Genomic DNA, 25624 nt, shown 5'->3' with positions numbered 1-25624 from the left:
AGAGTCATTCATAGTATTCCTTTATTATCTTTTTAAAGTCCATGGCACCAGTCATGATGACCCCTATTTCATTTCTGATATTAGCAATTTGTGTCTTCTTTTTTTCTTGATTGGCCTGACTAGAGATTTACCCATTTTTTTCATCTTTTCAAAGAACCAACTTTTGATTTCCTTGACTTTCTCTGTTAATTTCCTGTCTTCTGTTTCATTGATTTCTGCTCTGATTTTTATTATTTCTTTTCTTTTGCTTATTTCAGATTTGATTTGCTTGTTTTATGCTTATGTTCCCTAAGGTGGAAGCTTAGATGAGTGATTTTAGCTCTTTCTGTTCTAATGTATCTATTCAATGTTATAAATTTATCTCTAAGCACTATTTTCACTGCATCCCACACATTTCTATAAATTGTATTTTCCTTTCCATTTAGTTCAAAAATTAAACATGATATGCCACGTTTCATCTATCAGATTGGCCAAAATGTTAAAGTTTGACAGTATTGAGTGTGGGTTAAGGTCTGGGGGTGTATAAGGTGCGCTTGTACTTTGGTATTGGAAGTATAGACTAGTTCAACCATTTTACATGACGATGTGTATGTATCTATACAAATTTGAAAGGGATATACATTTTGATTGAGCAATTCTACTCTCAGAAGGCTAAGAGCAGAATGTATGTGTGTATAGGGTACAGAGTTTGCAGTAGTTAAAAAGCCAGAAACAAAAATACATGTCCAATAAGAGGACTGCTTCAATATATTATATCTATTCGAGGAAATACTATTGAAAGAATTCACACTAATGCTAAAAGGATGATCAAGGTACACTGTTACCTGAACACATAGGCTATAGGAATAGTATGTTTAATGTGGTAGCATTTGTGTTTTGTTTAAAAAAAAAAAGGAAGAACTTATTCTGTCTATAACAGGCTTGGATTTGCATGGACACATCTGAAAAGTCGTAACTGTGGTTACTTCTGGGACAGAGGTGCTTGGGGGCCAAGGAAGGCACTTTTTGCTTTTCCCTTTACACCTTCTTTACCGTTTGAACTTTTAACCCTCAATAAGTATGACATTTAATTTGAGAAACAGTTTTAAACCCAGCTTGCAGATTTGGGCCCCCAAGTTGCTTCAGGCGTGTTAAGCATTTCCTTTGCTCTCTCTTCCTTATAAACTATGAGAAAGGCTGCTCATGCCTGGCCTCTGTATACCCTGGTCCTTTCTCTCATTTTTTATCTAAGGATTTCAAGAGGAGAAAGAAACAAAAGAGAGAGAGAGAAAGAAAGAAAGAGAAAGAAAGAAGGAAAGGAAGGAAGGAAGGAGGGAGGGAAGGAAGGAAGGAAGGAAGAAAGAAAGAAAGAAAGAAAGAAAGAAAGAAAGAAAGAAAGAAAGAAAGAAAGAAAGAAAGAAAGAAAGAAAGAAAGAAAGAAAGAAAGAAAGAAAGAGAAAAGAGGGAGGGAGGGAGGGAGGAAGGGAGAAAGGAAGAAAGACCTTCCTGACCAGTCTATCAGATGGCACTGTTGATGGCTGGTGGTTTCTAAATGAGGAAAATGAACTAACTTTAATCATTATGGAAAAAAAGGAAAATTTGTTTTCTTAGAAGTGTTTTTATAGAAAGTTCATTTAAACTCAGCATCTTTAGAAACTAGAGGGGGAAAAAATTCTCCAACTACTGTACTTACCATTTCAGTATGTTGTGGTATTCTCCTGAAGTTTTTTTTGCCGTGCATCTATCATATTTTAAATGGCTGTAATCCCAGGGAACATATGCTATTGTGATCTGCTTCTGTGATTCTGCCATACCATAGTCACTTTCAGTATTGCTGCAGGGCCAAGAAACATTAATTTGGAGGAACTGTACACCTAATTCCTCAGAGCACAAAGTCTTGAGTTAGGAAGTTGCCAAACTAAAGAACAGGCTGTTGGGGGAGCAAGCTCTTCCTCCTTCCCTCCGGAAAGAGACTCTCCAGGAGTGGGAAGCGGTGGGGACTCCGTTAGGACTGGCACCTTTGTGTTCTGAACATTTACAAATGAAAGGCAAGTGTCTGAGGCTGCAGCTGAAACACTACTTTCTCCTTTTGCTCAAGCAGCTTGTGCTGAGTGTAGCTGGGAAACGACAACTTTTCCTGAATCAGTGTCCCCTTGTCAACACCTACCTGACATGGGGTTGGGACTTACCGAAACTCACCATTTCATTCTGTCTGTCCTTTACCAGATATGGTCATCATAAATGGAACCTGCTTTTCACAATGGATTTTCCTGAAAATCAGATCGGCAGCTTCTCATAACAATAAACAGAACTCCTGAGCTACCCAGCATGGGGAGGCCGAGAACAGCCTCAGCTGTACCCTCTCCTGGCCAGCTGTGTTGACTTAGCGCAACTGACTCTCTGAGCCTGGCCTTCCTCATCTGCAGAAGGGAAACCACAGCTGTGCCTGACTTGTAAATTCATTGTGAGGATTAGGTTAGGTGGTGTTTGTAACAGAGATGGGCAAACAGAAAGCTCTCAGTACATGGTAGCTGACTACCAGATTACACTTAGAGGAGGAAATCTGAGAAAATGTGAAAACACACACACGTAGTTTACTTAAAAATTGCAGTGGTATTGTACAAGGTTCAAAGTGTTTGTTCACAACCCTAGAGAATTCCTTCCTGAGACCTGTATAACAAGGTGTTACCACGATTTTCTGGAGTGTCTGCTGTGGGCTGGGTGCTGTTCAGAGCGGGCGAGTGCTGAATGAGCCTCTCAGCGCTGGTGCGTCCGAGTCCAAAGCCCTTTGCACCACAGCCCTCAAGCCCACTTATTCTTCACTGTGGCACCTAACAAGTTAAACCTTTCCTTTCTCTTAGTTCTCAAGACTGCGTAAGGACCCTTTACAGGTCAGGATTATGGTTTTGGATTTCTCTGGGTCCATGGGAGACCACTCTGTCCCCATCCCAAGGCTTACACACAGGGCCCACTCCATGAGCTTTTTTCCCGAAGGAGAAAACGACTACACAGGCCTTTCGTTCATTAAATGGGTACATATTAGGCGACTACTGTGTGACAAGCTCTGTGCTGTGCTTTGTGGGGAATGTGACATCGGTGTCTGAATTCAGAATTCGATCTGGAGGAACGAATTCATCAGCAACCTTTGTGAGAAGAACGAGCCTTCCCAAATCTTGCCGAGAAGACAGCAAGTGAACTATAGTTGTCCTGCCAGCCGAGGGACAGAACACCGCTCGAAAACCTTTTCTGTTGAGAGCGGGAACCCTCACCAAGGTAAAACCCGGCCATAGACCCTCCGGCCACACCCAAGATGGCCACCTGCCCCGGCCGCTCTACTGAGCACGCAGGCGCACTTCCGCTTGCCACTCCCAACATGGCATCACCAGCACACACACCCACCGCGGGGCGGGGCTACGGGCGGAAGTGGGTGTGACAGAGACGGGAGCCGAGAGGGCACTCTGAGGCACGATCCTGGGCAGGGGGAGCCGCAGGGTCGAAGCCATGATTCCCCCGCAGGAGGCGTCCGCCCGGCGGCGGGAGATCGAAGACAAGCTGAAGCAGGTGGGGCTGGGGCCGGGGAGGCGGGGGAGAAGGTGAAGGAACGGGCCGAGATCTGGGCCGGGCGTCTACTCAGGGAGGAGGCTGGAGTGGAAGGGGGCATTGCCTACTAGGAGACCGGGCTGGGGGCGAGGCCGTAGGGCGGGGACGCGAATGATCTCTAGCCTCCGGCTTCTGGTGATGTCCTCCTTTGCTTTCCCCCCAGGAGGAGGAGACACTGTCCTTCATCCGAGACAGCCTGGAGAAGAGCGACCAGCTCACCAAGAACATGGTAAGTAACCTCTTAGCTGGGAGGGCCTCCAGACGCTGGAGGAGGACGCCGCCGCCACCGGTGGTTCCGTATGTAAGGCCCGGGGGTTCTAGTCTGGGTAGTGCATGGGTTTCTTTAGCAGCAGTGTGGCATGTCTCTTACCCAGCTCCCTTCCCCTTGTCCGCCCCTTTGCTGAGGATGCTGCAGCCCTCCCGCTGGCCTGGGCTTTCTGCTTTCTCTCCTTCCACAAAGATATAGTGAGACTGACCTAGTGGGCCATGTGTCATTCTCAATTCAAGTGACTGTAGGATGGCCTCGTTACCACTTGTGAGATTACCGAAGGCAGAAGAACACTCACCCTTCACCTTAGAGGGCTGTGGAGCTAAAATGAGCTCTGAAGTTAAATCTGAGATCTAGTCCTCGCCCCTCCACTTATTTCTGTGTGGCTCCTGACAGGTAACTCTGAGCCTCAGTGAACTCGTCTGCTAAAACAGAGACAGTGCCAACCTCCAATGTGGCTGTGAAGGTCAGCCACAGAAGCTAGTGTGGGGAGACACACCTTGCACAGTGCCTGGTATACAGTAGGTAATAAATATGAGTTTCCTTCCTTAATCCTGGAGGAGACTGGGAAAGTACAAACTGAGTATGTTCAAACTTGGGTATGTATTTAGTAACACAGTCATCAAATCCTAGTCTTTATTTAATGAGATGCAGCCTTAGAGGGTTTTGAAGGTTCCAGCAATGCATTTGAGGCTACTCTGTATGAAACTGCTTCTTGTTTAGTCTAGGAAAGCTTCAGAGAGAATAGAAATTCAGATTTGGCTTCAAAGGGTGGAAGGAAAGCTGTCCCGAGGTGATTATCTGAAGAGGAGTTAATGTAATTCTTGATTTGCCTTCAAATCAAACTTCAGCCAATTCATTTGAACCACCTCCTATGTGCCAGCCACGTGGTAGGTCCTGAGGACACAGTAGTGAACAAGGAGACCCTGAGGCCTGAGAGCACATGGCTTCCCCCCGCAGGTGTCTATCCTGTCATCCTTTGAGAGTCGCCTTATGAAGCTGGAGAACTCCATCATCCCTGTGCACAAACAGACAGAGAACCTGCAGCGGCTGCAGGAGAATGTTGAGAAGACGCTGTCCTGCCTGGACCACGTCATCAGCTACTACCATGTGGCCAGTGACACTGAGAAGATCATCAGGGAGGGGTGAGCTAGGGCCGGAGGTCCCAGTCCTGATGTCTCCTGGATCAGGGGCTGCAGGCCTTGGAAGGGAAGTGTATAATGTATTTGACCCTAGAGCCCCCTCGGTTAGTTGTCTTATCCCCTTTCCAAATAGCATTCCCTTGGTCCTTCCTCCTCATCTTCCGTCTGCCCAGGCTGATGTGGCTCTTTTCCTTTCCAGCCCCACAGGTAGGCTGGAAGAGTATCTGGGAAGCATGGCCAAGATTCAGAAGGCTGTGGAGTATTTCCAGGACAATAGCCCAGACAGCCCAGAGCTCAACAAAGTGGTAAGAGGGCCAGCACAGTGATGTGGGAGGTATGGGGACACCAGTCCCTGCCCTGGTCTCGGGAGAGAGACTAGACCAGCTTAAAGGAGATTACAGTAGAATAAACAGAAGTATATAATACAATATACACACTACAGGCATGAGACCTCTGTTTCAGGCAGATATATATCTTAAAAATTTAACTAAATGATAAATTACTTATAGAATATAAATTTAAAATTTGACTATTATAAATGCATTGGTTTTTTTTATTGTAGTAAAAAAATACATAATATAACATTTTAACCTTTGAAAGTTTTTTTTATTTTTATTTGTGTATTTTTTTTTTGGCAGAGAAGGTAATTAGGTTTGTTTGTTTATTTTTAGAGAAGATACTGGGGATTGAACCCAGGACCTTACTCTACTACTTGAACTATACCCTCCGCCTTTCATGTTAACCATTTTTAAGTGAACGGTTCAGTGACGTTCAGTACATTCGTGCTGTTATATAACCATTTCCAGCAGTCTTTTCATCATCCCAGACTGAAGCCCTGTGTCTATTAAACAATAATTCCCCTTCTCTCCCTCCAGCCCCTGGCCATCGTCATTCTACTTTCTGACCCAATGAATTTGACTACTCTAGAAACCTGCATTCATGTTTTGTTTTTGGTTTTTGTTTTTAACATTTTTTATTGATTTATAATCATATTACAATGTTGCGTCAAATTCCAGTGTAAAGCACAATTTTTCAGTTATACGTGAACATATATATATTCATTGTCGCATTTTTTTCTCTGTGAGCTACCATAAGATCTTGTATATATTTCCCTGTGCTATACAGTATAATCTTGTTTATCTGTTCTACAATTTTGAAATCCCAATCTATCCCTTCCCACCCCCCGTGCATTCGTGTTTGTATATTTGATTTTTGTGTGTCATATCTTTGTGGTTAAGTATTGGGGTCATCGGGTCCGCAGAGCGAGATCGGATAGGGCTGGGAAGTGAGGTTTACTCCCTGCACTGAGGAACGGAGAGAATGCAGGGGAGAATGCAGGCGGGAGAAGGGGCGGGAGCAGAGAGGCCCAGACATCCGAGAGGGCGAGGAGCTAGAGGGAGGGCCGCCTTGGCCCCAGTCACCTGGCCTATCTTCCTGGGGGCCCCACAGCTCCAGCCCTGAGGTATGTGTCTCACCCAGCACAGGGAGTAGGCTGACAAGCAAAGATGGGAAACTGGCTTTTCTCCCACCCAAAACGCTTTTGCTTAGAACAGTGCTTCCAGCCTTTCTCCCATCATGGCTCTGTCAGAAATGAGAATTTTAAACGGCACCCAGGGGTAAACTGGTAACTAGCCAGTGGTGTCTGGCTGCCCACAGCCCCACCTGGCTGCCCAGAGGACTGACGGGATCAGTGCCTTGGCGCTCCGGTAACTCAGTGAGGACACACCAGTATAACCAGTGTCCTGCAGCCCATGGGTAGGAAGCCTAGACTCAGAGATTAGGGATGCCAGGGGCTAGAGAACTTTGTTCCTGAGGGTCTCCACCAGGTTTGGATGACACCATGAAGAGCTCTGTCCCAGAACCTGGGTGTGGGAGTGGCCTAGAGATGGAGAAGACAAAAACTGTAAACCTGTAGGTTTACCCCACTTGTCTTTTCAGCAGACACACTCCAACTCTCTCCATTTTTAAAGCATCTCTATTGAGATGTTTTATTCACATACCATAAAATTTACCCATTTAAAGTATAAAATTCAATGGTTTCAGTATAATCACAGAGGTGTGCCACATCACCAGAATACATTTTTTAACATCTTCATCACCCCGAAAAAAGAAACCCGAACCCCTTGGCAATCGCACTTCTTCTGTCCCCTCCCCCAGCCACCCAGCCTCTGGGAGTCACTAATCTACTCTCTGTCTCTGTAAATTTGCCTTTTCTGGACTTCTTGTGTAAATGGAATCAGACAAGCCTGGCTTTTATCATGCAGCGTTAATGTTTTCAAGTTTCATCCACACAGTAGCCTGTGTCAGTGCCTCATCAACTCTGTGGCTGAATAATCTTGTGTTGCAAGGATCTGCTACATTTCATTTATCCGTTCATCACTTGATGGACGCTCCACTTTTTGGCTGTTGTAAAGAACGTTGCTGTGAACCCTTGTGAATATCCTTTTGTGAGGACGTGTTTTCAGTTCTCTCATGTGGTCTGGGTACCTGTCACTTATGAGGTACATGATCTGCAAGTATTTCCCCTCATTCTGCGGATTGTCTTCTCACTTTTTTGATGGTATCATTTGCAGTACAAAAGGTTTTAATGACATAGCCCAATTTATCTATTTTTTTCCTTTTGCAAACTCTTTTCTCACAAGAATGCAATGAGAGAGTAATTGGCTGGTATTTATGAAGTGCCTACTTGTAAAACTCTGGGTTTCACCTGCGAACATACATTTTTGAGAGAACACAAGGTAAAGAACTAATCAAGGAAGCCTTCCCGGTGTATCTTCTCTGGGAGAAAGGAAGTGAAGGCAGAGGAGGGCCGAGGCCCAGAATCAGGAAGACAAAGGAAGGGGGTGGGAAGGCGAGGGCTGGCTGAACTCCGCCGTGGACCCCCTTCCGTCCTTCCTTCCCTCCCTCCACTGTCCCTGCAGAAGCTGCTCTTTGAGCGGGGGAAGGAGTCGCTGGAGTCCGAGTTCCGGAGCCTGATGACCCGACACAGCAAGGTCGTGTCCCCTGTGCTCATCCTGGATCTGATCAGCGGTGAGGATGACCTGGAGGTCCAGGAGGAGGTGCCCCTGGAGCACCTGCCCGAGAGCGTGCTGCAGGACGTGGTCCGCATCTCCCGCTGGCTGGTGGAATACGGCCGCAACCAAGGTGAGCCCGCCGCGCGGCGGGGCCCACACGGCAGGGCCGGAGTGGGTGGGACTTCCCACTTTGTTTCTTTAATCCACCTGCATTTCTTTTAATAAAAAGAAGTTTGAGGGAGAGGGGAACAGCTCAGTGGTAAAGTGTATGCTTATCATGCACAAGGTTCTGGGTTCAATCCCTAGTACCTCCAGTGAAGAGAGAATAATAATTAAAAGGAAAAGAATTTTAATAGGGAACAATATAAGCAATAAATCTATGCTTATATATCAAATTATAAATCTAGCCAGCCCCAAGCTTTTCTTTAATATACCTTACTTTCCTGTTTCTTTACCTGTTTTTGATTAGCTATAGAAATTTCAAATAGCACAGGAAGGCTTAGGTGGAAGCAAAGGTCTATCTCCCCACTTCCGTGATGCCTACAATATCATAACCCAAAGATGAGTACTGTTAAAGCTTATTTATAACTGTCTGAAAAAAACCTTTATGTAATTTTGTGTGTATGTGTGAGAGAGAATTAATGTGTGTAGTGTATCCTCTCCTTGCTCCCAAATGGAAGGGAGCGTACTAAACACTGTCCTACCATTGTTTTGGGGTCTTTGTTTTTCATTTAGTGATGTTCCTTGAGAGTGTTCCACGTCAGTTCTTGTATAGGTGCTTCATTTCATTCTTTTTAGCACCTGCATAATATTCCATGGAGTGGTGGTACCATCATTTCTTAAGCCAGTCCCAGGATTTAAAAAAAAAAAAATCTTGAGTTAAACAAAATTTAAAAACAAAAAACCAAAACTCTAATGAATATTCATTTTGAAGCTTTTTAGCCGTCCAAGCTTTTCTCTGTGTTAACGTTATACACACACCAAATTGTCAGCAAGCGTCATCACCATCCCCGCCTTCCCTCAAGGACTGTGCGGTGCCGCCCTGTACTGACCACACAGACACGTCTGTGGCTCACAAGCTGCGCTGTGGGAGCTGGGGGCCCTTGTGGATGCCTCCCAACTCCTTAGCCCCTTTCAGACAAAGCCTCTGTGCTTTTGATCCGTTTTTCACATTGGCGTTCCTTGCAACACGTTGTTGGGAACTGCTGAAATGTAGCATGCATTGATGTCTTTCTCCTCACTTGTTTGCATTTTTGGATTTTCAAGTTTTCCGGCCAGTACTGGAATAAATAGTGCTGCAGACCCGACTTGTATGGCTTGTTTTTCTTATTTAGGAAGTTCTTTGGGGGTATTTTCCCAGAGGTGCAGTTATCAGGTAGAACTGTCTGACCAGATCTGTGACTTTCTTGGCATCTTGAGTTCCTCTCCAGGTAGATGGGGCCCATCTGGTGACCCATCAACAGACCCATAGCTATTTGTTCTTTTTTTTAATTGAAGTATAATCAGTTACATTGTGTCAATTTCTGGTGTACTGAATACTTCATTAATTTTATTTATCTGAGTTACTTGACAGAGTTGTCACTGTCCTTTGTTTTTTTTTTTTTTCATTTGCACTTCATGAACATCTAAAGAAACGGTGTTTTTTCATTCACTGATGCTTGTCTCTTTACCACCTATAAATTACTCACATCCTTTGTTTGACCCCTTACCAAGCTGAATCTGGATATTAACTTTATATATATATATATATATATATATATATATATATATATATATATATATATGTATATTTTATCTAAAAACTTTACTTTCAAAACTTACACCTAATTCTTGGTTTTCCTGGGGGATATTTTCCCTTTTAAGGCTTTGCCTGACTGGGAATGAGGCTGCGTGGGTGGCTGCTAGGAGGGAGTTAGCAAGCAGCTGTAGTGGGCTCCGCTGCTGCCCTGTGGGCTGCTCTTGGAGGGGAAAGGGAGGTTCCCATGGCCAGGCAGAGGCAGACACCCCAGCAATTGCCCGTCTCTCCTCAGATTTCATGAACGTCTACTACCAAATCCGCTCCAGCCAGCTGGACCGCTCCATCAAAGGCCTGAAGGAGCATTTCCGGAAGAGCAGTTCTTCCTCTGGGGTTCCCTACTCCCCTGCTATCCCCAACAAGAGGAAAGACACGCCCACCAAGAAGCCAGTCAAGCGACCAGGTGAGCCCCAACCCTGGCCCAACTGAGAACTAGCCAGAAGGCTGCACAGGACCCGGTTGCCTTCAGCCACCTTGGGGTTAGCAGCGTCCGCCCCTCCAGAGCTAGTCCCCACAGTAACCCCCGACTGTAGGTACATAATACAGAAAGCAAGTATCTACCACCCGGCAGGGCGCCGTCCAGTGAGCTCCTCCCTCCACCCAGCCAAGTCTGGAGGTCTTTGGAGTGGGGAGTCATAGGTGTGGGGAGGTGGGGTGACGGGGGTGCCAGGGCAGGGCCACTTGCTGGGTCCCCTTCCCCTCCCTCCGTTGTCCTGTCAGGAGGCAGGCACCCTGCTGCAGCCGAGACTGTGGGCTGGGATGGGGACAGGCACTGCAGCTTTCACCCTCCAGAAAGCCGGGAGTGGCTACAAAGGGCATAGGGGAGAGGTGACACTACCACAGTCGTCCCAGAAAGGAAAAAAATCCCAGGCCATCCTCTCCAAAGAGCTTAATCTGACTTTTGGGCTCCACACAAAGTTAGTGCCTTGTGGTGGAAGAGTCGAGGGAGGGGTGTTGAGGTGGGAGAGGCCTGGGCTGTGGATTGTTGGTGTCCTGGGCAAACAGCTTGCTGTCTGTCCTCGTCATGTCCCCTGTAGTCTGTGCTCCAGGTAAACCACGTCCCCTTGTGTCAGCTTCGGCTTGGCAAGCTTGGCTGTTTCTGGCTGCTAAGAGGTGTTGCCCTCGAGGGGCTGGGGTATCCCAGGGGTGGGGGCTGCAGGCACCAGGGAGAGGAGGTCAGTGAAGCTGGGGGCTACTCCCACCTTAGCCCGCCCTGTCCAGCTGCTGCTGCAGGCACACACCCTCGGGTGCACTAGTGGGACCTGCTCCTCGTAGCAGCGTCTTCCCCACCTGCTCATGCCCCTCAGAGAGCAAGATGCCTCTTTACGCTCGCCATTAGCCCCTGCCACTCCCCGGGCCTTTGTTTAGGGTTTAGAGAAATGGTAGAGCAGGGGCTGCCTGCAAGGGACAGGTGAGTAGGGCATCAGGGAAGCCTGATGGCCCCAGCAGGAAGTGTACGGCCTTCTCCCCTCCAGTGTGGGTGTCCTGGCCACCCCCCTGGAGAACCTGCCACGAACAGTGACTCTTCTAAGCCAGCCTGGGCAGCCACAGCTGCCTGCAGGCCCATCTCTGCCCTGTGCGTTGGGCAGGGGCTCTCTGTGGGGCGACGAGGCTGCCTGGGCTCTCTTCCCCTCTGTCTCTTTTCTGATGGGCCCACTGGAGGCCCCAGGACCCAGCTGTACCCAAGAGTGCTGGCTGGCCACACGGGGAGCAGGGATCTGACCTTGGGGCTCCCTGTGGAGCTAATCCATCTTTGGCTTCTAGCCCCAAGGGGAAAACTCTGCCTGTGAGCATCCCTCTGGCTTCTTTCAGGCTTCAGCAGCTGTTAAGAGCTAGTGGGCTCAGGACTGATGTCAGGACCTAGGGCTTCAGGCCCCTGGGACATCAGTTCCTAGCTCTGAGGAGAGGAACAGGGAGGCCTCAGTGGGTAATGAAACACCAGCCCCAGCGTCGTCCGCAGTAATTGGGCACCTGATGGGTTTGGCGCCTGCCAGATAGTGTCCCCAGCCCACATCCGTGCCAGTGCGCTGATGCGGCTCCCAAAGGCCCGGTGGGCCCGTCTGCTCCTGGTCGGTTGTGGGGCAGGAATCTGATTGGCTCATTAGCGGGGCCGCTCACTGAAGGGGGAAAACACAGCAAGACAGCTGCTGAGCCGGGGCCCCAAACTTGCTTATTAGTAGCTAATTGTGGTTGGTGCAAACAGAAATGAGACACTCCGGATGCGCTCCCTTCTCCCCCAGCCTTTTGGGAAACTGCCAGGACCCAAGCAGCCTCACTGTGTTCAGAGACGCGGGGTGGGGGGGCGGGGGGAGCAGCACGGGAATCTCCAGGGGAAAGGGACCAGAGTTACCCTCATGGGTTCCTGCCGTGCCCCCAGTACATTTTATTAACAGGGCAGCTGTATGCATCTGTTTTAGTGCTGTTTTACCGTCCCACGTTCTCTGCCCTGAGATGTCTCGTTGCCCCGGAGGTAGCTGACTTGGAGGCTGTGGGCGCTGTAGTTTTGTTCTCATTGTTCTCACTGTGATACTAACTGTTGGTTTCTCCCCCACGCCGAGAGCAGGCACCCTTTCCCGCTGCCCTCCCTCCAGCTCTCTGTGTGGTGGCTTCTGTTAATTTCTTGGCTTTTGAGTTTTTCCCAATGGCTTTGGTGGTTCGGGTAACTCCTCTGGTGTGTGGGGCCCGTCTGCCTCGGGGTCTCCGAGCCTTTCATCTTGGGCACCGCTCTCTCAGGGAGCTCAGCCCCATCTCACCGACTCCTGGGTTCTGCTTCCCGTTGACTGCTGTTTGGCCACGTCCCAACACTGAGCATGCCCGGAGAACTCTGCCTGTGCCCGGAGCAGGGCCACAGCCTGCTCCAGGGTGCCCCCAGGCTCGGCCTGGCCACGCCCTCTGGGTGTGAGAGCTTTCTCACTAGCTCTTCCATCCCAAACCCTTGTCTCTTCTGATTGAAAGACCACTCAGTACTTCTGGTGGATCTTTGCCCGGCTCATCTACTTCCTCTGCCCTTCCTAAAACGAACTCAGATTCAGAACAGTGAGGGGCACTGGCAGAATCAGGAGCTCCACTGGAGGAACAAAGTGTGTTCATCCCTCCAGCTCCACCGGCAGGGCCCGCCGGGAGAGCCGCACGTGGGCATGCTCACTACGGGGCCGGGCGCGGGGCCTGGGGGGCCGGGGGGGGCTGCTGCTGTTCTCTCTCACTCCCTTCCTAGGTCTTCTTATCTCCTCTCTGTGTGGCTCTGGTGACAGGGACGATCCGTAAGGCTCAGAACCTTCTGAAACAGTATTCCCAGCATGGTCTAGATGGGAAAAAGGGGGGCTCTAACCTCATTCCTCTGGAAGGTAATCACTCTGTGTTCCTCTCCTATTCCTCTCCTCTTCCCTCCTCCTCCACCGTGTGTTCGCTCACGTGGCAGGGCAGAGCCACCAACCCCCCAGAGGGCCTCAGGAGAACCCTGAGAGGGGAGCAGGGGTGGGCACTGCAAGTCCCTGGGGCCGCTGACCCCGCTGGCTCAGGGACAGGTATCGTGGCCCTCGGCCGGGTCCTGTCTGGTGGACGGCAGCTCTGCCCTCCCTGAGGCTTCCCACTCCCTCCCCTCCCTGTCTCTGTCATTATCTCCTGTTTGAACTCAGAGAAAGTTCTTTGTCACGGGCAGCCCTTTCACGCTCAGACCAGCAGTGGCAGGACCTAGCCGCCCAGGCCTCCTGGCCGCTCCCCTCCCCACCGCGACTTTAGAAAGGGGAGCCAGTATGCCGTGTCCCTCCCTCCCTCCCATCAGAGGAAGGACAGCCCCGCCCTGGTGGGTAAGACCCTCCTTCAAAAGAATGACCCTGGGGGACAAAAGAAGGCTGTCCCCATTCACTTGGCAGTGACATTTCTTTAACTGAATCGCTCCCCGAATATGGTGAGACATACCCCTTGGGCTGAGCATCAGACCCTTGAAGCTTCCAGAAGCTCTTCAGAACCCTCCTTGGTCCTCACAGCTTTCTCTTAGCCTCTGGGCTTCGGGAAACCAGCTCCCAAGGATGGTCCTGGACACTGCAAGTCAGGCTTGAAACGGCTGTTCCCAAGGTGGTCTGAGGCAGAGGAGGGGCTCAGAGCCCTCCCCATGCCCCTTCCCCTCCACCCCATCTCACATTCCCCCCCGGAGATCGAGGGCTTCTTCCCAGTCCCCCGAGGGCAGCCGCCCCACCCCTGGATAAACGCTGCTTGTGTTTGCGGCCAACGTCTCGCTAGGTCACGAGCATGATTTCCGAGTAAAGCACCTGTCCGAGGCCCTGAACGACAAGCATGGGCCGCTGGCCGGTGAGTACCGCAGCCCAGCCCGAGGGCAGCCGCGCTGCGTTCACGGCAGTCCCCAGAGGGTCTGCTCCGGCCTGGCCCAGCCAGGCCATTCTGCTCCGAGGACCAACCTGGCCTACTCGCCTCTCTCTCTCCAGTCTCTCTCTCTCTTTTGGGCACCAGGTCTCCTTGCCTCTCTCCAGACGGGAGTGCATTCCTGGCTCTCAGGGTCTGGGCCAAGGGGAGAAGTTTCTGCTACTCAGAAGGCGGGCAGAGAGGGAAGGTAGCCCCTGAAGGGCCAGGAGCTCCGACATCTGATTCCAGCCACAGCTCCAAAACTCTGACTCCTCGGAGCTCATCCCTGGCACGTAGGACCAGGTTGCCTGCAGGCATCCCTGCCTTGGCCTCCAGTATAGGGATTCGGTCTCCTCCTGGGACAGCTGACAACCAAGGAGCCCTCCCTTCCTGGGGCTCACGTTGCCTCTTCTCCAGTTTTGACCCCATGCCAGCTAGCCTCATGGACCAGAGCCCACCACCTTTTTATATGTTCTAGGAGGCCTGGCTGGCTGGTAACTGCCTTCAGAGGCTCAGCATTTTCTGAAATGGATGACCACGGTGCCTGCCTCCTTGAGGTGGACACTGCCACCTGCCCATCCCTTGCTGTCCTCCTCTCAGTACAATTCAGAATCCTCGGTCCTGAGGTCAGACAGACCTTATCCAGGAAGTTGATTGAGGGATCTTCTTATCCTTCTATCCGTCTCCCCAAAGCCTAATACGCGACACTCCAGAACTTAAATACTGTCCTTAGCAGAGCTGGAAAAGAAGTCAGGACAAAGGCTGGACTTGGCCCGTTTTTCCCCTTGAACCCTGTCGGGCCGGCTGGAGGCCTCTCAGCTTTTCTGCCAGAGCAGTCTTCCTCCCCATCTGTTACCGGTCTGGCTACAAGCCAGGAGTTCGGGAGACTCATGCCCCCCAAGCAGGGAGAGGGGCTGCCCCCAAAGCAGCAGCTCAGGGGCACTGCTCTCCCCCCAGGGAGAGATGACGTGCTGGACGTGGAGACCGATGCCTACATTCACTGCGTCAGTGCCTTTGTCAGGCTGGCCCAGAGCGAGTACCAGCTGCTGACGGACGTCATCCCTGAGCACCATCAGAAGAAGACCTTTGACTCTTTGATACAGGTCCTGTCCCTCCCCGCCCCACCCCTGGGCCCTGACCAGATGCCCCAGCAAGAGCTGACATTGCAGAAACTTGAGTTTAAGCCAGGCCTGTGGTTCATGGCCCTCAACTCAGCCACCACCTCCACCTCCCATCCTGGGCAATCTGTCCTGGGTGGCATGTCTGGGTCGTACCTCCCCATCAACGGGGGAACGTCCCCCATGGCCCTCCAGGTGCCCTCAGCGTCCCTGGGAACCAGCTGTCTGCCCCATCCCCTGAGCCGTCTCCATGCACCTCACAGGACGCCCTGGACGGGCTGATGCTGGAAGGGGAGAACATTGTGGCTGCTGCCCGGAAGGCCATCATCCGACACGACTTCTCGGCAGTGCTCACCGTCTTCCCCATCCTGCGGCACCTCAAGCAGACCAAGCCTGAGTTTGACCAGGTGCTCCAGGTACGTGAGTGAGGAGGCCCTAGGGGACACCAGGAGTTGGAGTCCTGCCAGCCAGCTTGCTTCTGTTCAGAGGGTGAATGGAAGCAGCCTCCTCAGGGCCCCAGGCATGTGGAGGGACTCGCAGGGTGAGCAAAGAAGAGACCATCCCCTGGGGTGAACGCCAGGGAAGCAGCTGGGAAGGAGCGGGGCTCCACACACAGCCTGCAGCCGAGGGCCGGGCCGGGCCGGGGCTCTGGACCGCCGTGCAGCCCTGTGCTTCCTCAGGGCACGGCCGCCAGCACCAAAAACAAGCTGCCCAGCCTCATCACCTCAATGGAGACTGTTGGAGCCAAAGCGCTGGAGGACTTCGCTGACAACATCAAGGTGCTCTCCCTCCCTCCCACTGCCACCCAGGCAGCACGCAGGGCTGTGGGCAGGGCCACCAGTGACCTGGCCAGGGGCAGGCCTGCCCTGTAGGGAAGCCGGCTCTGCCACTAGGCTGTCTGTCCCCATGTGCCTGCCTTTCTTTCCCAGGGGCCCCAGAGGCCCCACTCCAGGCGTCAAGTTCCTGCCCCACTTTTCCCATCATGTCTGGCTCCCCTTTTTGCCCAAGGTGGGTGTCCTGACACCTGCTGGCCAGGAGGTGGCGCCATAAGCCAGCCGACTGGGGCATAGGGTAGGCTCAGGCCTCTTTGAGAGCTGCTTGAGGCAGTTAGGCTGTTTTTCCCGCAGAATGACCCGGACAAGGAGTACAACATGCCCAAGGATGGCACCGTGCACGAGCTCACGAGCAATGTAGGTGCTGCCCCAGGACAGCTGGGGAGGGAGGGAGCCCAGCCTGGCCCAGAGCCTTCAAGGGTGTGCAGCTGGCAGGACAGACTGGGAAATGCTTGGTGCCTCCTGCAGACAGGGCCTTTCCCAGCAGGCTGAGTCCACAGGGTGAAGCTTGAAGTTTGCAGCCACGCTTTCCACTGAACAGACCCCCAGCCCTGCATTCCTGGAATGGTCAGAGGGGATGAATTATGGGAGGTGATCCGAACTTTGGGTCCTGCCCTTGACCTTCTTTCTGGACCCGTCTGTCCCCTCGCAGGCCATCCTCTTCCTGCAGCAGCTCCTGGACTTCCAGGAGACGGCAGGCGCCATGCTGGCCTCCCAAGGTACTTGGCACTCCCAGTGGGGCCCTGTGCCCCACTCCTCTCCCTTGCGTAGAGATGTGGGATTGGGCCCCCCAGGGGCACTGGCCACCTCTGGGTGAGGGGATTTCCCCCCTGCCCTGTGGAGTGGGAAGGAGATGTGGCCTGTGGGGGAACCCCTGAGCTACCTGGGCTGAGCATCAGGAGAGCAGGGTTTGACCACCCCTCCTGGCCCCTTCCACCATCCTCACTCTGGAGAGCAGAACTCACTTGTTTGAAAGTGCCTTTCCCGCCCCAGCCCTCTTTCTGCATTTCCCCACCTCTTGTGTCGCCTGTCCTCCTAATTGGTCTCACACATCTGACCCTTGCAGTGGGCTGGCATCTCAGGGCCAGCCTGCTGTCTCGCTGGGACCGCTGCCCTGGGACTGGGGTTCGGGAGGTGAGCACATGGGGAAGAGTGTGCTTCCAAGCACTGAGACCAGCCCATCTTGTTGGGCTGCCGGGCCCTTGCTTTCCACCCTGTTTTGGGGACAGGGAGCCACGGGGCAGCCTCTGGCCTGCAGTTCTCTAGATGTCTACTTCCCACTGTGTCCTGGGTCTTCAGGGGTCCAGCCCAGGCTGTCCAGCTGTGTTCTGGCATCGTGGGGAGTGGTCTGCTTGAGTCGGGGTGGCGCGGCCGTTTCTAACCTGTTTTTGCACTTTGCATCTTTCTCCCTCCTTTGTCTCTCCCTCCTTCCCCTCTGTGCGCACTGCTTCTCACTCCGTAGTTCTTGGGGACACATACAATATTCCTTTAGACCCCCGAGGTAAGCAGCAGGGCTCTGCAGCCCCATCCTCCCCCTCCGAGGCCCCATGGGTGAGGTTCCCTGTGGACAGAGGCACCTGGACAGACTTAGGACCCACTGGGGAGCTGGGTCAGAGGGGACACAGGTTCCTGTAGGGTGCTCCCAACCCTCTCAGCTCTCTGAAAGCCACTTTCTGTCTCTGGGCTTCTCCAGGCAGCATCCTGCTGTGTCCAGCATGCTGAGTACACCCCCAGGCTGGTCCAGCACCTCCCTGTCCCCTCTCCCATCCACTCTCCTCCCCGCTCGGCCTTCTGCTCTGTGCAGGCAGCAAGTCTCCTCTGTTCACACGGGCCTGGTAGAGGAGGCTGTGGGCAGTGCACAGGCCATGGGGAGCCTGTGCTAAGACTCTGCAGTTGGCAAATGGGATAAGTGGGCCTCGTAGATACCACCCAGCCTGGGTCGGGGGATGGGGGGCAGAGGTGTCCCACTCCTGTCCTGCCGGCCTTCCTCCTGATCCTGGGCCAGTTTATTAACCACACCACTCGTGACCATAGAGGGGCCTGCCCTGGGTTCCAGAAGAGTCCAAGAGTCCTGCAGCAGGGGGGGAGCCCTGCCGCTCGCACACCCCCAGCTTTGCCAGAGTTAGGCTCAGGGGCCCTCCCAGGGTCTCCTCAGCTGCTCCTTGGGCCCAGGGGAGGCCAGAGAGGGTCTCTGCTGCCACTGCCCGCACCGCAGCAACAGGACGTCTCCCCTCACAGAGACCAGTTCTTCAGCCACCAGCTACAGCTCTGAGTTCAGCAGGCGCCTTCTGAGCACCTACATCTGTGAGTCTGCCAGCTGCCCCCAGCGCCCAGACTCCCCGCCTTTTCCCTTCCTTTTTGTGCCCTCCTGCTAGTCCCGGTCCCGCTCCTGAGGCCCCCTGACCTTTGGAATTGCACCCTAACCTCTAGTTCAGGGGCCACAGGGCCTGGGCAGAGGGCTCCCGAGGCTGTTGTGGGGTCTGGAGTCAGGGAGGGATGAGGAGCAACAGGTGGGAGTTGGTTTGTGGGTCATTTTGGTCAGACTGCCAGGGTAGGCGTGCCCACATCCTTCCCTGTGCAGGTAAAGTCCTGGGCAACCTGCAGTTGAACTTGCTGAGCAAGTCCAAGGTGTATGAGGACCCAGCTCTGAGCGCCATCTTCCTGCACAACAATTACAACTACATCCTTAAGGCCCTGGAGAAGTAAGTGGCCCCCAGTGCTGGTCTGCATCTCCCACCTGCCCCTCCCTGGCTTCCCAGGACTGGCCACGCCCTCCTGTGTCCAGGTGGGGAGGGCACCGCTTTACCCTTCGCAGCCCCAGGACCCAGGGGGTGGGAGGCAGGCCCCACTGGGGTGGCTACAGGGGCTGGCAGCCTTTGGGCCCTAGAGCCAACTCCGTCCTCCTCTCCCCTGCTCCCACCCGAGGTCGGAGCTGATCCAGCTCGTGGCGGTGACCCAGAAGACTGCCGAGCGTTCCTACCGGGAGCACATCGAGCAGCAGATCCAGACCTACCAGCGCAGGTGGGCCCCTGGCTGACCTCCCATTCCTGTCCCCTCCCCTCCCCCAACCTTGGAGCCACCACTCTCTCTTCCTTCTCAGAGCTTCAGGACACTGGGCCCAGTCAGAGGCGGGTCAGCAGCTGTCCTGTGGACCCCAGTCCTCTGCTTTTTTTCAATCACATTCATGGCATGGAGCAGGAGGCCCCCTTCCCCACCACTCCCTGTGCCCTAGGGGGCCACTTTGCCAGCCTCTTCAAGGGTAGTCTGCCAAGGGTGACACCTAATAGTTAAAGGGCTGACAGAGATGCGGGTGACATTTAGGCCAAGCAAAGAGCAAGACTGCAAGAGCAGTTGAACTTGGCTGAGCCTCGCTCTGTGGTGGTCTCTCTGCTCCTTTCCTCCTGCTTCTTAGTTTGTGTGTGTCTGTCTCTCTGTGTGTTTCTTCCTCATTGGTGTGTCTCCCTCTCCCTTCCCATTTATCTGTTGTCTGCTCCCTCCTTTCTTTCTCATCTTAATTGGCCACGATATTGATATGAAGTGTAGTTGGTGTTTGTTCAATGTATTGAGCGCTCTATTTCCTGTTCTTAATTGTAAAAGTGAGCGGCTTGAACACTTTTATTCCCAAGGAAAAATCTCAGCTGTGTTTTGCTTCATTGTGACCCAGATTGATCCCCCCTTCCCCCTTCCCCCAGTAGAGCAAGAGATTTAAAAAACAATAAAACCAACCAGCCCCAGGGAAGGAGCAGCTACCTGAGGCTGTCCCTTCTCTGCTGCTTCTCTCCCTGCCTGGCAGTTGGTTAAAGGTGACTGACTACATCGCTGAGAAGAACCTACCTGTGTTCCAACCTGGAGTCAAGGTGGGCTGAAGGCCTGGGCCGGAAAGGGATGTCTAGCAGACGGGATGCTTTCTGTTGTGTTTCTGGGGTTAAAAATAGACAAGCACCCAACTGGGATGAGAGAGTAAAAGATGCCTAGGGTGGGAGTGGGGGAGGGTATAGCTCAGTGGTAGAGTGCGTGCTTTGCATGCATGAGGTCCTGGGTTCAATCCCCAGTACCTCTATTAAAAAAAAAAAGCCATCAGGGCAGCAGGAGAGGGCTGGACTCGGGTGTCAGGAAGGAGCAGGGGCAAGGCAATTCTGCTCTGAGGACCGCTGTCTCTGCTGTCTCCCCCATCCCCCCAGCTCCGGGACAAGGAGCGGCAGATGATCAAGGAGCGGTTTAAGGTGAGTTGGGAACCTCTCCCCTCCACTGCCTGCTGCTGCTCTCTTAGCAACACTTACCCAAACGTTTGCCTCTGGGTGGATTCCATTTCCACCTTTTTGGTGGCCAGGGCTTCAATGACGGCCTTGAAGAATTGTGCAAGATCCAGAAGGCCTGGGCTATTCCCGACACAGAGCAGAGGGACAAGATCCGCCAAGCCCAGAAAAACATTGTTAAGGAGACCTACGGGGCCTTTCTGCACAGGTGAGCCTCTGTCTCGCCTTTCCGTCTCTACACTCCCCACTTCCCCAGGTGGGCCCCTGTGCTCTTCTTCAGGCAAACATGGAGACGGTGGTGGGTTGGGCGGCAGATCCAATGTGTGAAGCCAGACGGGCATCGCCTCACCAGGAGGGGCTTAGGCTGAGGAAGAGCTGTGGAGGGGCTCAGCCTCCCCCGCTGACCTCCGCGCCCGGTCAGGTTTGGCAGCGTGCCCTTCACCAAGAACCCTGAGAAGTACATGAAGTACCGCGTGGAACAGGTGGGCGACATGATCGATCGCCTCTTTGACACCTCCGCCTGAGCCGCCGCCCCTGCCTGGCCCTGCCAGACCAGCCATGTTATCGGCCAGATAAACCAGTGTTAACGTGCCCCTGGGCCCGGTGAGTCTGGTGTCCTTTGAGACAGGGGTCTTTCTTCGCCACCCCAGCCAGGAGCCCTGTCCCTGAGGCCTCGAGTCCTGGTTTACTCTTCCTCTCACAGCCCCCGTTCCCACCAAAGCCGCACTCTCCCAGAACACTGGGGTCCTTTCACACCTGGAGTTTTCTGACCCTGAGCACAGCCTGCAGGGGCCATGTGATGGCTTCAAGACAAGAAGGACAGAGAAGGAAGACAGACAGAGGTCTGTGCCCACAGCTGCCTCTGCATACAAGAGTAGGAGGGCAGGGCAGCCCCCCTGCAGCCCAGCTCAGAGCTGGGGAGGGAAAAGTCTCGCTTCAGCCCAGTGGGGGTTGGGCTCGGAGGAGCAGGCCACATCTCAGCCAGAGGGCTTCGAGAAAAGCAAGCAGGATTGACCTGCCCTGGAATTCAGTGCAGAGACACATTCCCCATCACTCGCAGCCCTGAGTCTGGGCTGTTCTGTTCCCAAGGAGTCCTTGCCCCCCCAACCAATGGCTGGAGCCGGGGTGCTCTCTCCCCATGCCCTCTGAGGTCCAGCACACCCCAGGAGTTCAGAGAAGGAGTTCTGACCACCCTGGGCAGCCAGACACTCAGCGCCTGTGTCCCGGTCCCCAGTACCTTCTGGCCCGGAGCCAAGCAGCAGTGGTTGCACAAGGCACAGTCAGGCCACTAAGTGTGGGGACTGGGTGATGAGTGGACAATGGTGAGATGTTCAGGGGCAGAGTGGGGGTCGGGGGCGTGAGATGGGGCCCCACCTAGTTTGACAAGAGTGAACAGCGTGAACAAGTGTGAAGCGTGAGCTCAATGAAAACAGACTGCTGAGGCACCACTGCACTTGGGTGATGGGTTTATTCCACATCCTTCGCTTCCATGCTAACCAGAGGGAGAGCTTAGCACGGCCTGGGGTCCTTCAGGCGTCAGGAAGAGAGTCGGCCTCCCTCCGCCTCTCTCCAGAGACCCTGTCAGAGCCCTCTCCCACATCTGCAGCCTGGGCCCTGCCCGTTACAGCTTGGGCTGCCCACCGTGCTGTGCGGCTTTGCCAGGGGCTGGGTCAGCCTGGCACGTCACCCACTTCCAGAGGCCAGCAAAGATGCACTGGCCACACATCACCCCCGCCACATACACCAGGAAGAAGATGTGGTCGGCAAACTCAGCCTGGCTCATCCTTGACCCTTTTACTCCACTGAGGGCTTCTGTGGGGAGAGATACAGGAAAAAGAGGTATACTTCAAGACTCACCCGGCACACACGCTCTCCCAGAACAGAGGGGTACACCCGAGGGGGTACCAGTTTGCATTTCTCCCTTCATCAGGTTCACAACTAATAATGAATATTGGGATCTGGCCCATTCTAGGCCACCTTGAGTTGAAGAAATGCCCTACAAGAGAGGCTCTGCAGGACAGAGGGCTATCCCAGGAAGTCTGAAGTCACCTGGGCCTTTAGGGAGGCTAACCCTGCTCTGCTCCCTGCTCCAGACCTGTTGCTTCCAAGGGCAGCCGTGGTGGAGTCAAGGGGAGTGGAGTCAGCAGAGTGAGTGCAGGGCGCCCCTAACAGCCTAGCGACCCACTGTCCCAGGTATGCCACCTGCCAGCTCTGCCCCAAGCCTGGCTCCTCAACCCCCCCCCCAGGAAGGGGGCCCAAGCTCTGCCCACCTTCAGGACTAGGCCCTGGGTTCCCACAGTCTTGCTGCTCTCCCCTCGGGGCTGAGCTGGGGCTGCTCTCAGCCCTGACGTTTTCCCTGGCCAGCAGCCCAGCCAACAGCACGGTCTCGGTGGTGCTGACACAGAGCAGCAGCAGCAGGGCGGTGAAGTAGTAAACTGGGGTGGGGGGGGCAGAAGGGGAGAGGTCAGGGGACAGCCCCCCCCCCCCCGCTCAGGGATGGCAGGCATGGGCAGAATGAGGCAGGCCCAGCGGTGGTCCTGCCCCGGACCCAGTGGGGGCGTGGGGCTTACTGAGCAGCGGGTTGCAAGAGGAGGAGCTGGGCAGGGACTGCACCAGGGAGGAGTGGAAGACCAGGTAGCTCAGCAGCAGGGTCACCTTGTAGGCAGTGCGCTCAGTCCCAAGGGGCAGCAGCCCCCCGCACAAGTCAGCCAGTAGCAGCGCCTGCCCGGGAACCACTAGCGCTATGATGGCCTTCAGCGCTGTGTTCTGCACGCTCAACTGGAAGGAAGGAAGTCGGGGCTTTCCAGGTGGGTGTGCAGGGGTGGGCAGCAGAAGGGTGATGTCGAGGCCGCTGGCTGTGCCTCCTCAATGTCCCCGTCAGCCACGTCCCAACTCACCGTCACCTCAAAGCATGGCACCAGCTGCTGGGATGGGGTCTGAGCTTTCATGTCCTGAACTACATATTCCCTCTTGACACTCACGATCTCATTCACCACGCTGGCTCGGAACTCCAGCTCCATCACTAAAGGGGTGGAGGTGAGAACAGCGCGCTAGGAATGGAATACCCTGCCCCCACATCTCTCGGGAGAGTAGGGGCAGGGACAAGCTGGAGCCTGGGGATGAGGGAGACTTCTGATGGCTGCTGGGGGCAGACTTGGAAACTGGTCTGTACAAGAGTTTTCCAAAACTGATTTTGCAATACCCCAAGTTTTCTCCAGTTAGAGGAAGGCCCTCATCAGATTCAGAGACGAATTTTCATGGTAAAAATAAATGCACTTTGCACCACTTCATGGAGGGGGAAGTGGTCACAGCCTCATTCACCAGCATATCATCTCACACCTGAAATACTAGGATTCCTGGGGCAGCAGCTGTGGTATTTTCCAGAGGAGAGAGATGTATAGGAAGTGGGGGTTCTCTGTCAAGTCGGACAGCACCTGCTGGGTTTGTGGTGTAGTCACTGGGTGGCTATGCCTTCGGGATGTTTCCAGGAATGAGGCTGCAGCAACCTGAGCCTCTGGGCTTGACACAAGTGTGCGGTTTGGCCCTGACTGTTGAGGCAATCGCTCTGGGTAGCTGAGGGGGAGGAGGGAAGACTGGAGTGGGGTACAACCTAGAGCAGGGGAGAACTAGGAGAGGGGGCTGCTGTTTGAGTGGGAGGTGCAGGGTGAAAGCATGTGCAGCTCCCCTAAGCTGCCGGTAGACTGATGTGGACATGCTGTGTGTCCCTGTGTCAGACGTTTGCTGGAGACCAGAGGCTTCCCCTCCCCTCTCCCCTCACATCCCCACCCCAGCTCCTGTCCTGCCAGCACCAGTGTTGCTGAGAGCGAAGAAGCTGAGCTTGCATTCATTCTGGTCTCTGGGGAAGTGGAAGAGCTCAAAGTCACAGTTGGTTTCTGTGGTGAGGGCCAGGTAGAGCTCGACGTGGCCATCCTGGTCCACCCGGGCCCGCGGGTTCTGGTCCTGCCAGTTCACCCAGATCCTGCAGAGGGAAAGGCACCACAGCCAGAGGCCCCGCTTCTCTGCAGGAGGAGGGGGAGACCCTAGCACATGCCCCGCTGCCATCCGCTGCCCTCGGGGTTCCAGAAGATAGAGGAACATGAGTCACTGGAGTCATACCGATGGTCTGGCAGGGCCACCAGGAGGGGGATATTCACTAAGAGAGGGCCTCCTGGCTCTAGATGGAGAAGAGAGGCGGGTATGCCTGGCTGGTTCCTGGGACAAGAACCCCTGCCTCACTTACGCCTCCTGGATAACAAGTCCTGGCGTCCAGAGTGAGTCCCAGGGCAATGTGACTGTGCCCAGCTGGTGCCCAGTTGAATTCCAGGCCAGGCGAGTGTCCAGCCAAGACTAGGGACACAAGGATGCTACTAAGGCTTCTGCTCTATGTATATGCCCCTGGGCTTGGCAGGTTGACGAAGACCAGTACTTCTGAGCTAAACTCAGAGGCTTCTTCCTTCCCGTCCCCACCTCCCACACACCCTGGTGGGTGCTCACCAGCCGAAGCAGCAGCTTGGAGGACAATGTGTACCGCAGGATGTCCTGGGGGAGGGGAGCAGTGTGTCATGTTGGGGGTGTGCACTGTGTGACAAGAGAAGGCAGTAGACCCCAACACTCAATGAAGCCGAGTCCTGTCCCATCCCCAGCTCAGCACTTGGGTCCCTGAGTCCTCGGAGCCAGCCTGAGAACACTTACCACATTAAACACGTTTGACACGAACACTTGCACATCCACAAGCAGGGGCGCACTTCCGTTGTTCGGAATCTGGATGATTTCCTGAAACTCCTGGGGTGAGCTGAGGTTGAAGGATGGCCAGACTGAGAAACGGAGGTTGCGGTTACTCCATGACCTGGGGCCCAGTGTGCCAAAGCCATGCTCCTGGGTGAAGGGCTGAGTGGTTGCGAGCCTGAGGAAGGTAAGATGAAGCAGGAGCCAAAGGGCCATCATCAGGGGCTACACGGAGGGGCTGGACAGGGCAGTGGTGCCTAAGCTACAACCTCTGTATCAGTCACTTCTCTGAGGGACCTAGCAGTTGGTTCGAGGCAGCCGTTCTGTGCAATGACCCTGGAGCCTTGGAGATGGCACACCCCCACCCTGGTTCTGCAAACACCTGAAGACAAAGCCCAGGACCCAGCCCCGCCCACCTTGCACCTGCCTAGGCTTCCCTGTCCCGCTCCATTTCCACCACCTGGAATCAGTTACCACGTTCAAAGCCCACCAAGCAGACTAGGCAAGCATGGGACCCCGCCCCCTTGCCACATAC

The 25624-nt window shown here is 53.8% G+C and overlaps 2 protein-coding genes and 1 non-coding gene across 10 annotated transcripts; 2 read left to right on the top strand and 1 right to left on the bottom strand.

The window, feature by feature from the left end:
• The first annotated feature begins 3385 nt into the window (after positions 1 to 3385).
• On the top strand, positions 3386 to 20962 carry EXOC7 (exocyst complex component 7). Of its 8 annotated transcripts, XM_006199408.4 has the most exons (21): positions 3386 to 3540; positions 3743 to 3808; positions 4808 to 4992; positions 5189 to 5294; positions 7911 to 8133; positions 10034 to 10201; positions 13050 to 13142; positions 14038 to 14106; positions 15115 to 15260; positions 15539 to 15691; positions 15956 to 16054; positions 16403 to 16465; positions 16761 to 16827; positions 17571 to 17609; positions 18347 to 18412; positions 18690 to 18810; positions 19034 to 19129; positions 19902 to 19965; positions 20290 to 20331; positions 20439 to 20572; positions 20786 to 20962. In XM_006199408.4, the coding sequence occupies exons 1-21, from the start codon at positions 3481 to 3483 to the stop codon at positions 20886 to 20888; spliced, it is 2163 nt and encodes a 720-aa protein (XP_006199470.1). In that variant the 5' UTR covers positions 3386 to 3480; the 3' UTR covers positions 20889 to 20962. The 8 variants fall into 8 exon arrangements, with proteins under 8 accessions (XP_006199470.1, XP_006199472.1, XP_006199471.1 ...); XM_006199410.4 differs by lacking the exon at positions 14038 to 14106; XM_006199409.4 differs by lacking the exon at positions 17571 to 17609.
• TRNAA-UGC (transfer RNA alanine (anticodon UGC)) lies at positions 20096 to 20168 on the top strand. Its single transcript has one exon. It is a non-coding gene; the product is annotated as a tRNA-Ala (tRNA).
• Positions 20963 to 21813: 851 nt separating the features above from the next.
• On the bottom strand, positions 21814 to 25305 carry ZACN (zinc activated ion channel). Its single transcript, XM_006199543.3, has 8 exons — positions 25057 to 25305; positions 24859 to 24903; positions 24605 to 24711; positions 24174 to 24343; positions 23262 to 23386; positions 22935 to 23142; positions 22635 to 22799; positions 21814 to 22176 (listed from the first exon to the last, which is right to left on the bottom strand). The coding sequence occupies exons 1-8, from the start codon at positions 25303 to 25305 to the stop codon at positions 21986 to 21988; spliced, it is 1260 nt and encodes a 419-aa protein (XP_006199605.3). The 3' UTR covers positions 21814 to 21985.
• Positions 25306 to 25624: the final 319 nt, after the last annotated feature.

The sequence above is a fragment of the Vicugna pacos genome, chromosome 16 (assembly GCF_048564905.1).
Source record: "Vicugna pacos chromosome 16, VicPac4, whole genome shotgun sequence".
Classification (NCBI taxonomy): domain Eukaryota; kingdom Metazoa; phylum Chordata; class Mammalia; order Artiodactyla; family Camelidae; genus Vicugna; species Vicugna pacos.
Note: the sequence above shows the minus strand (reverse complement) of the source record. Positions and strands in the feature narration are given on the sequence as shown.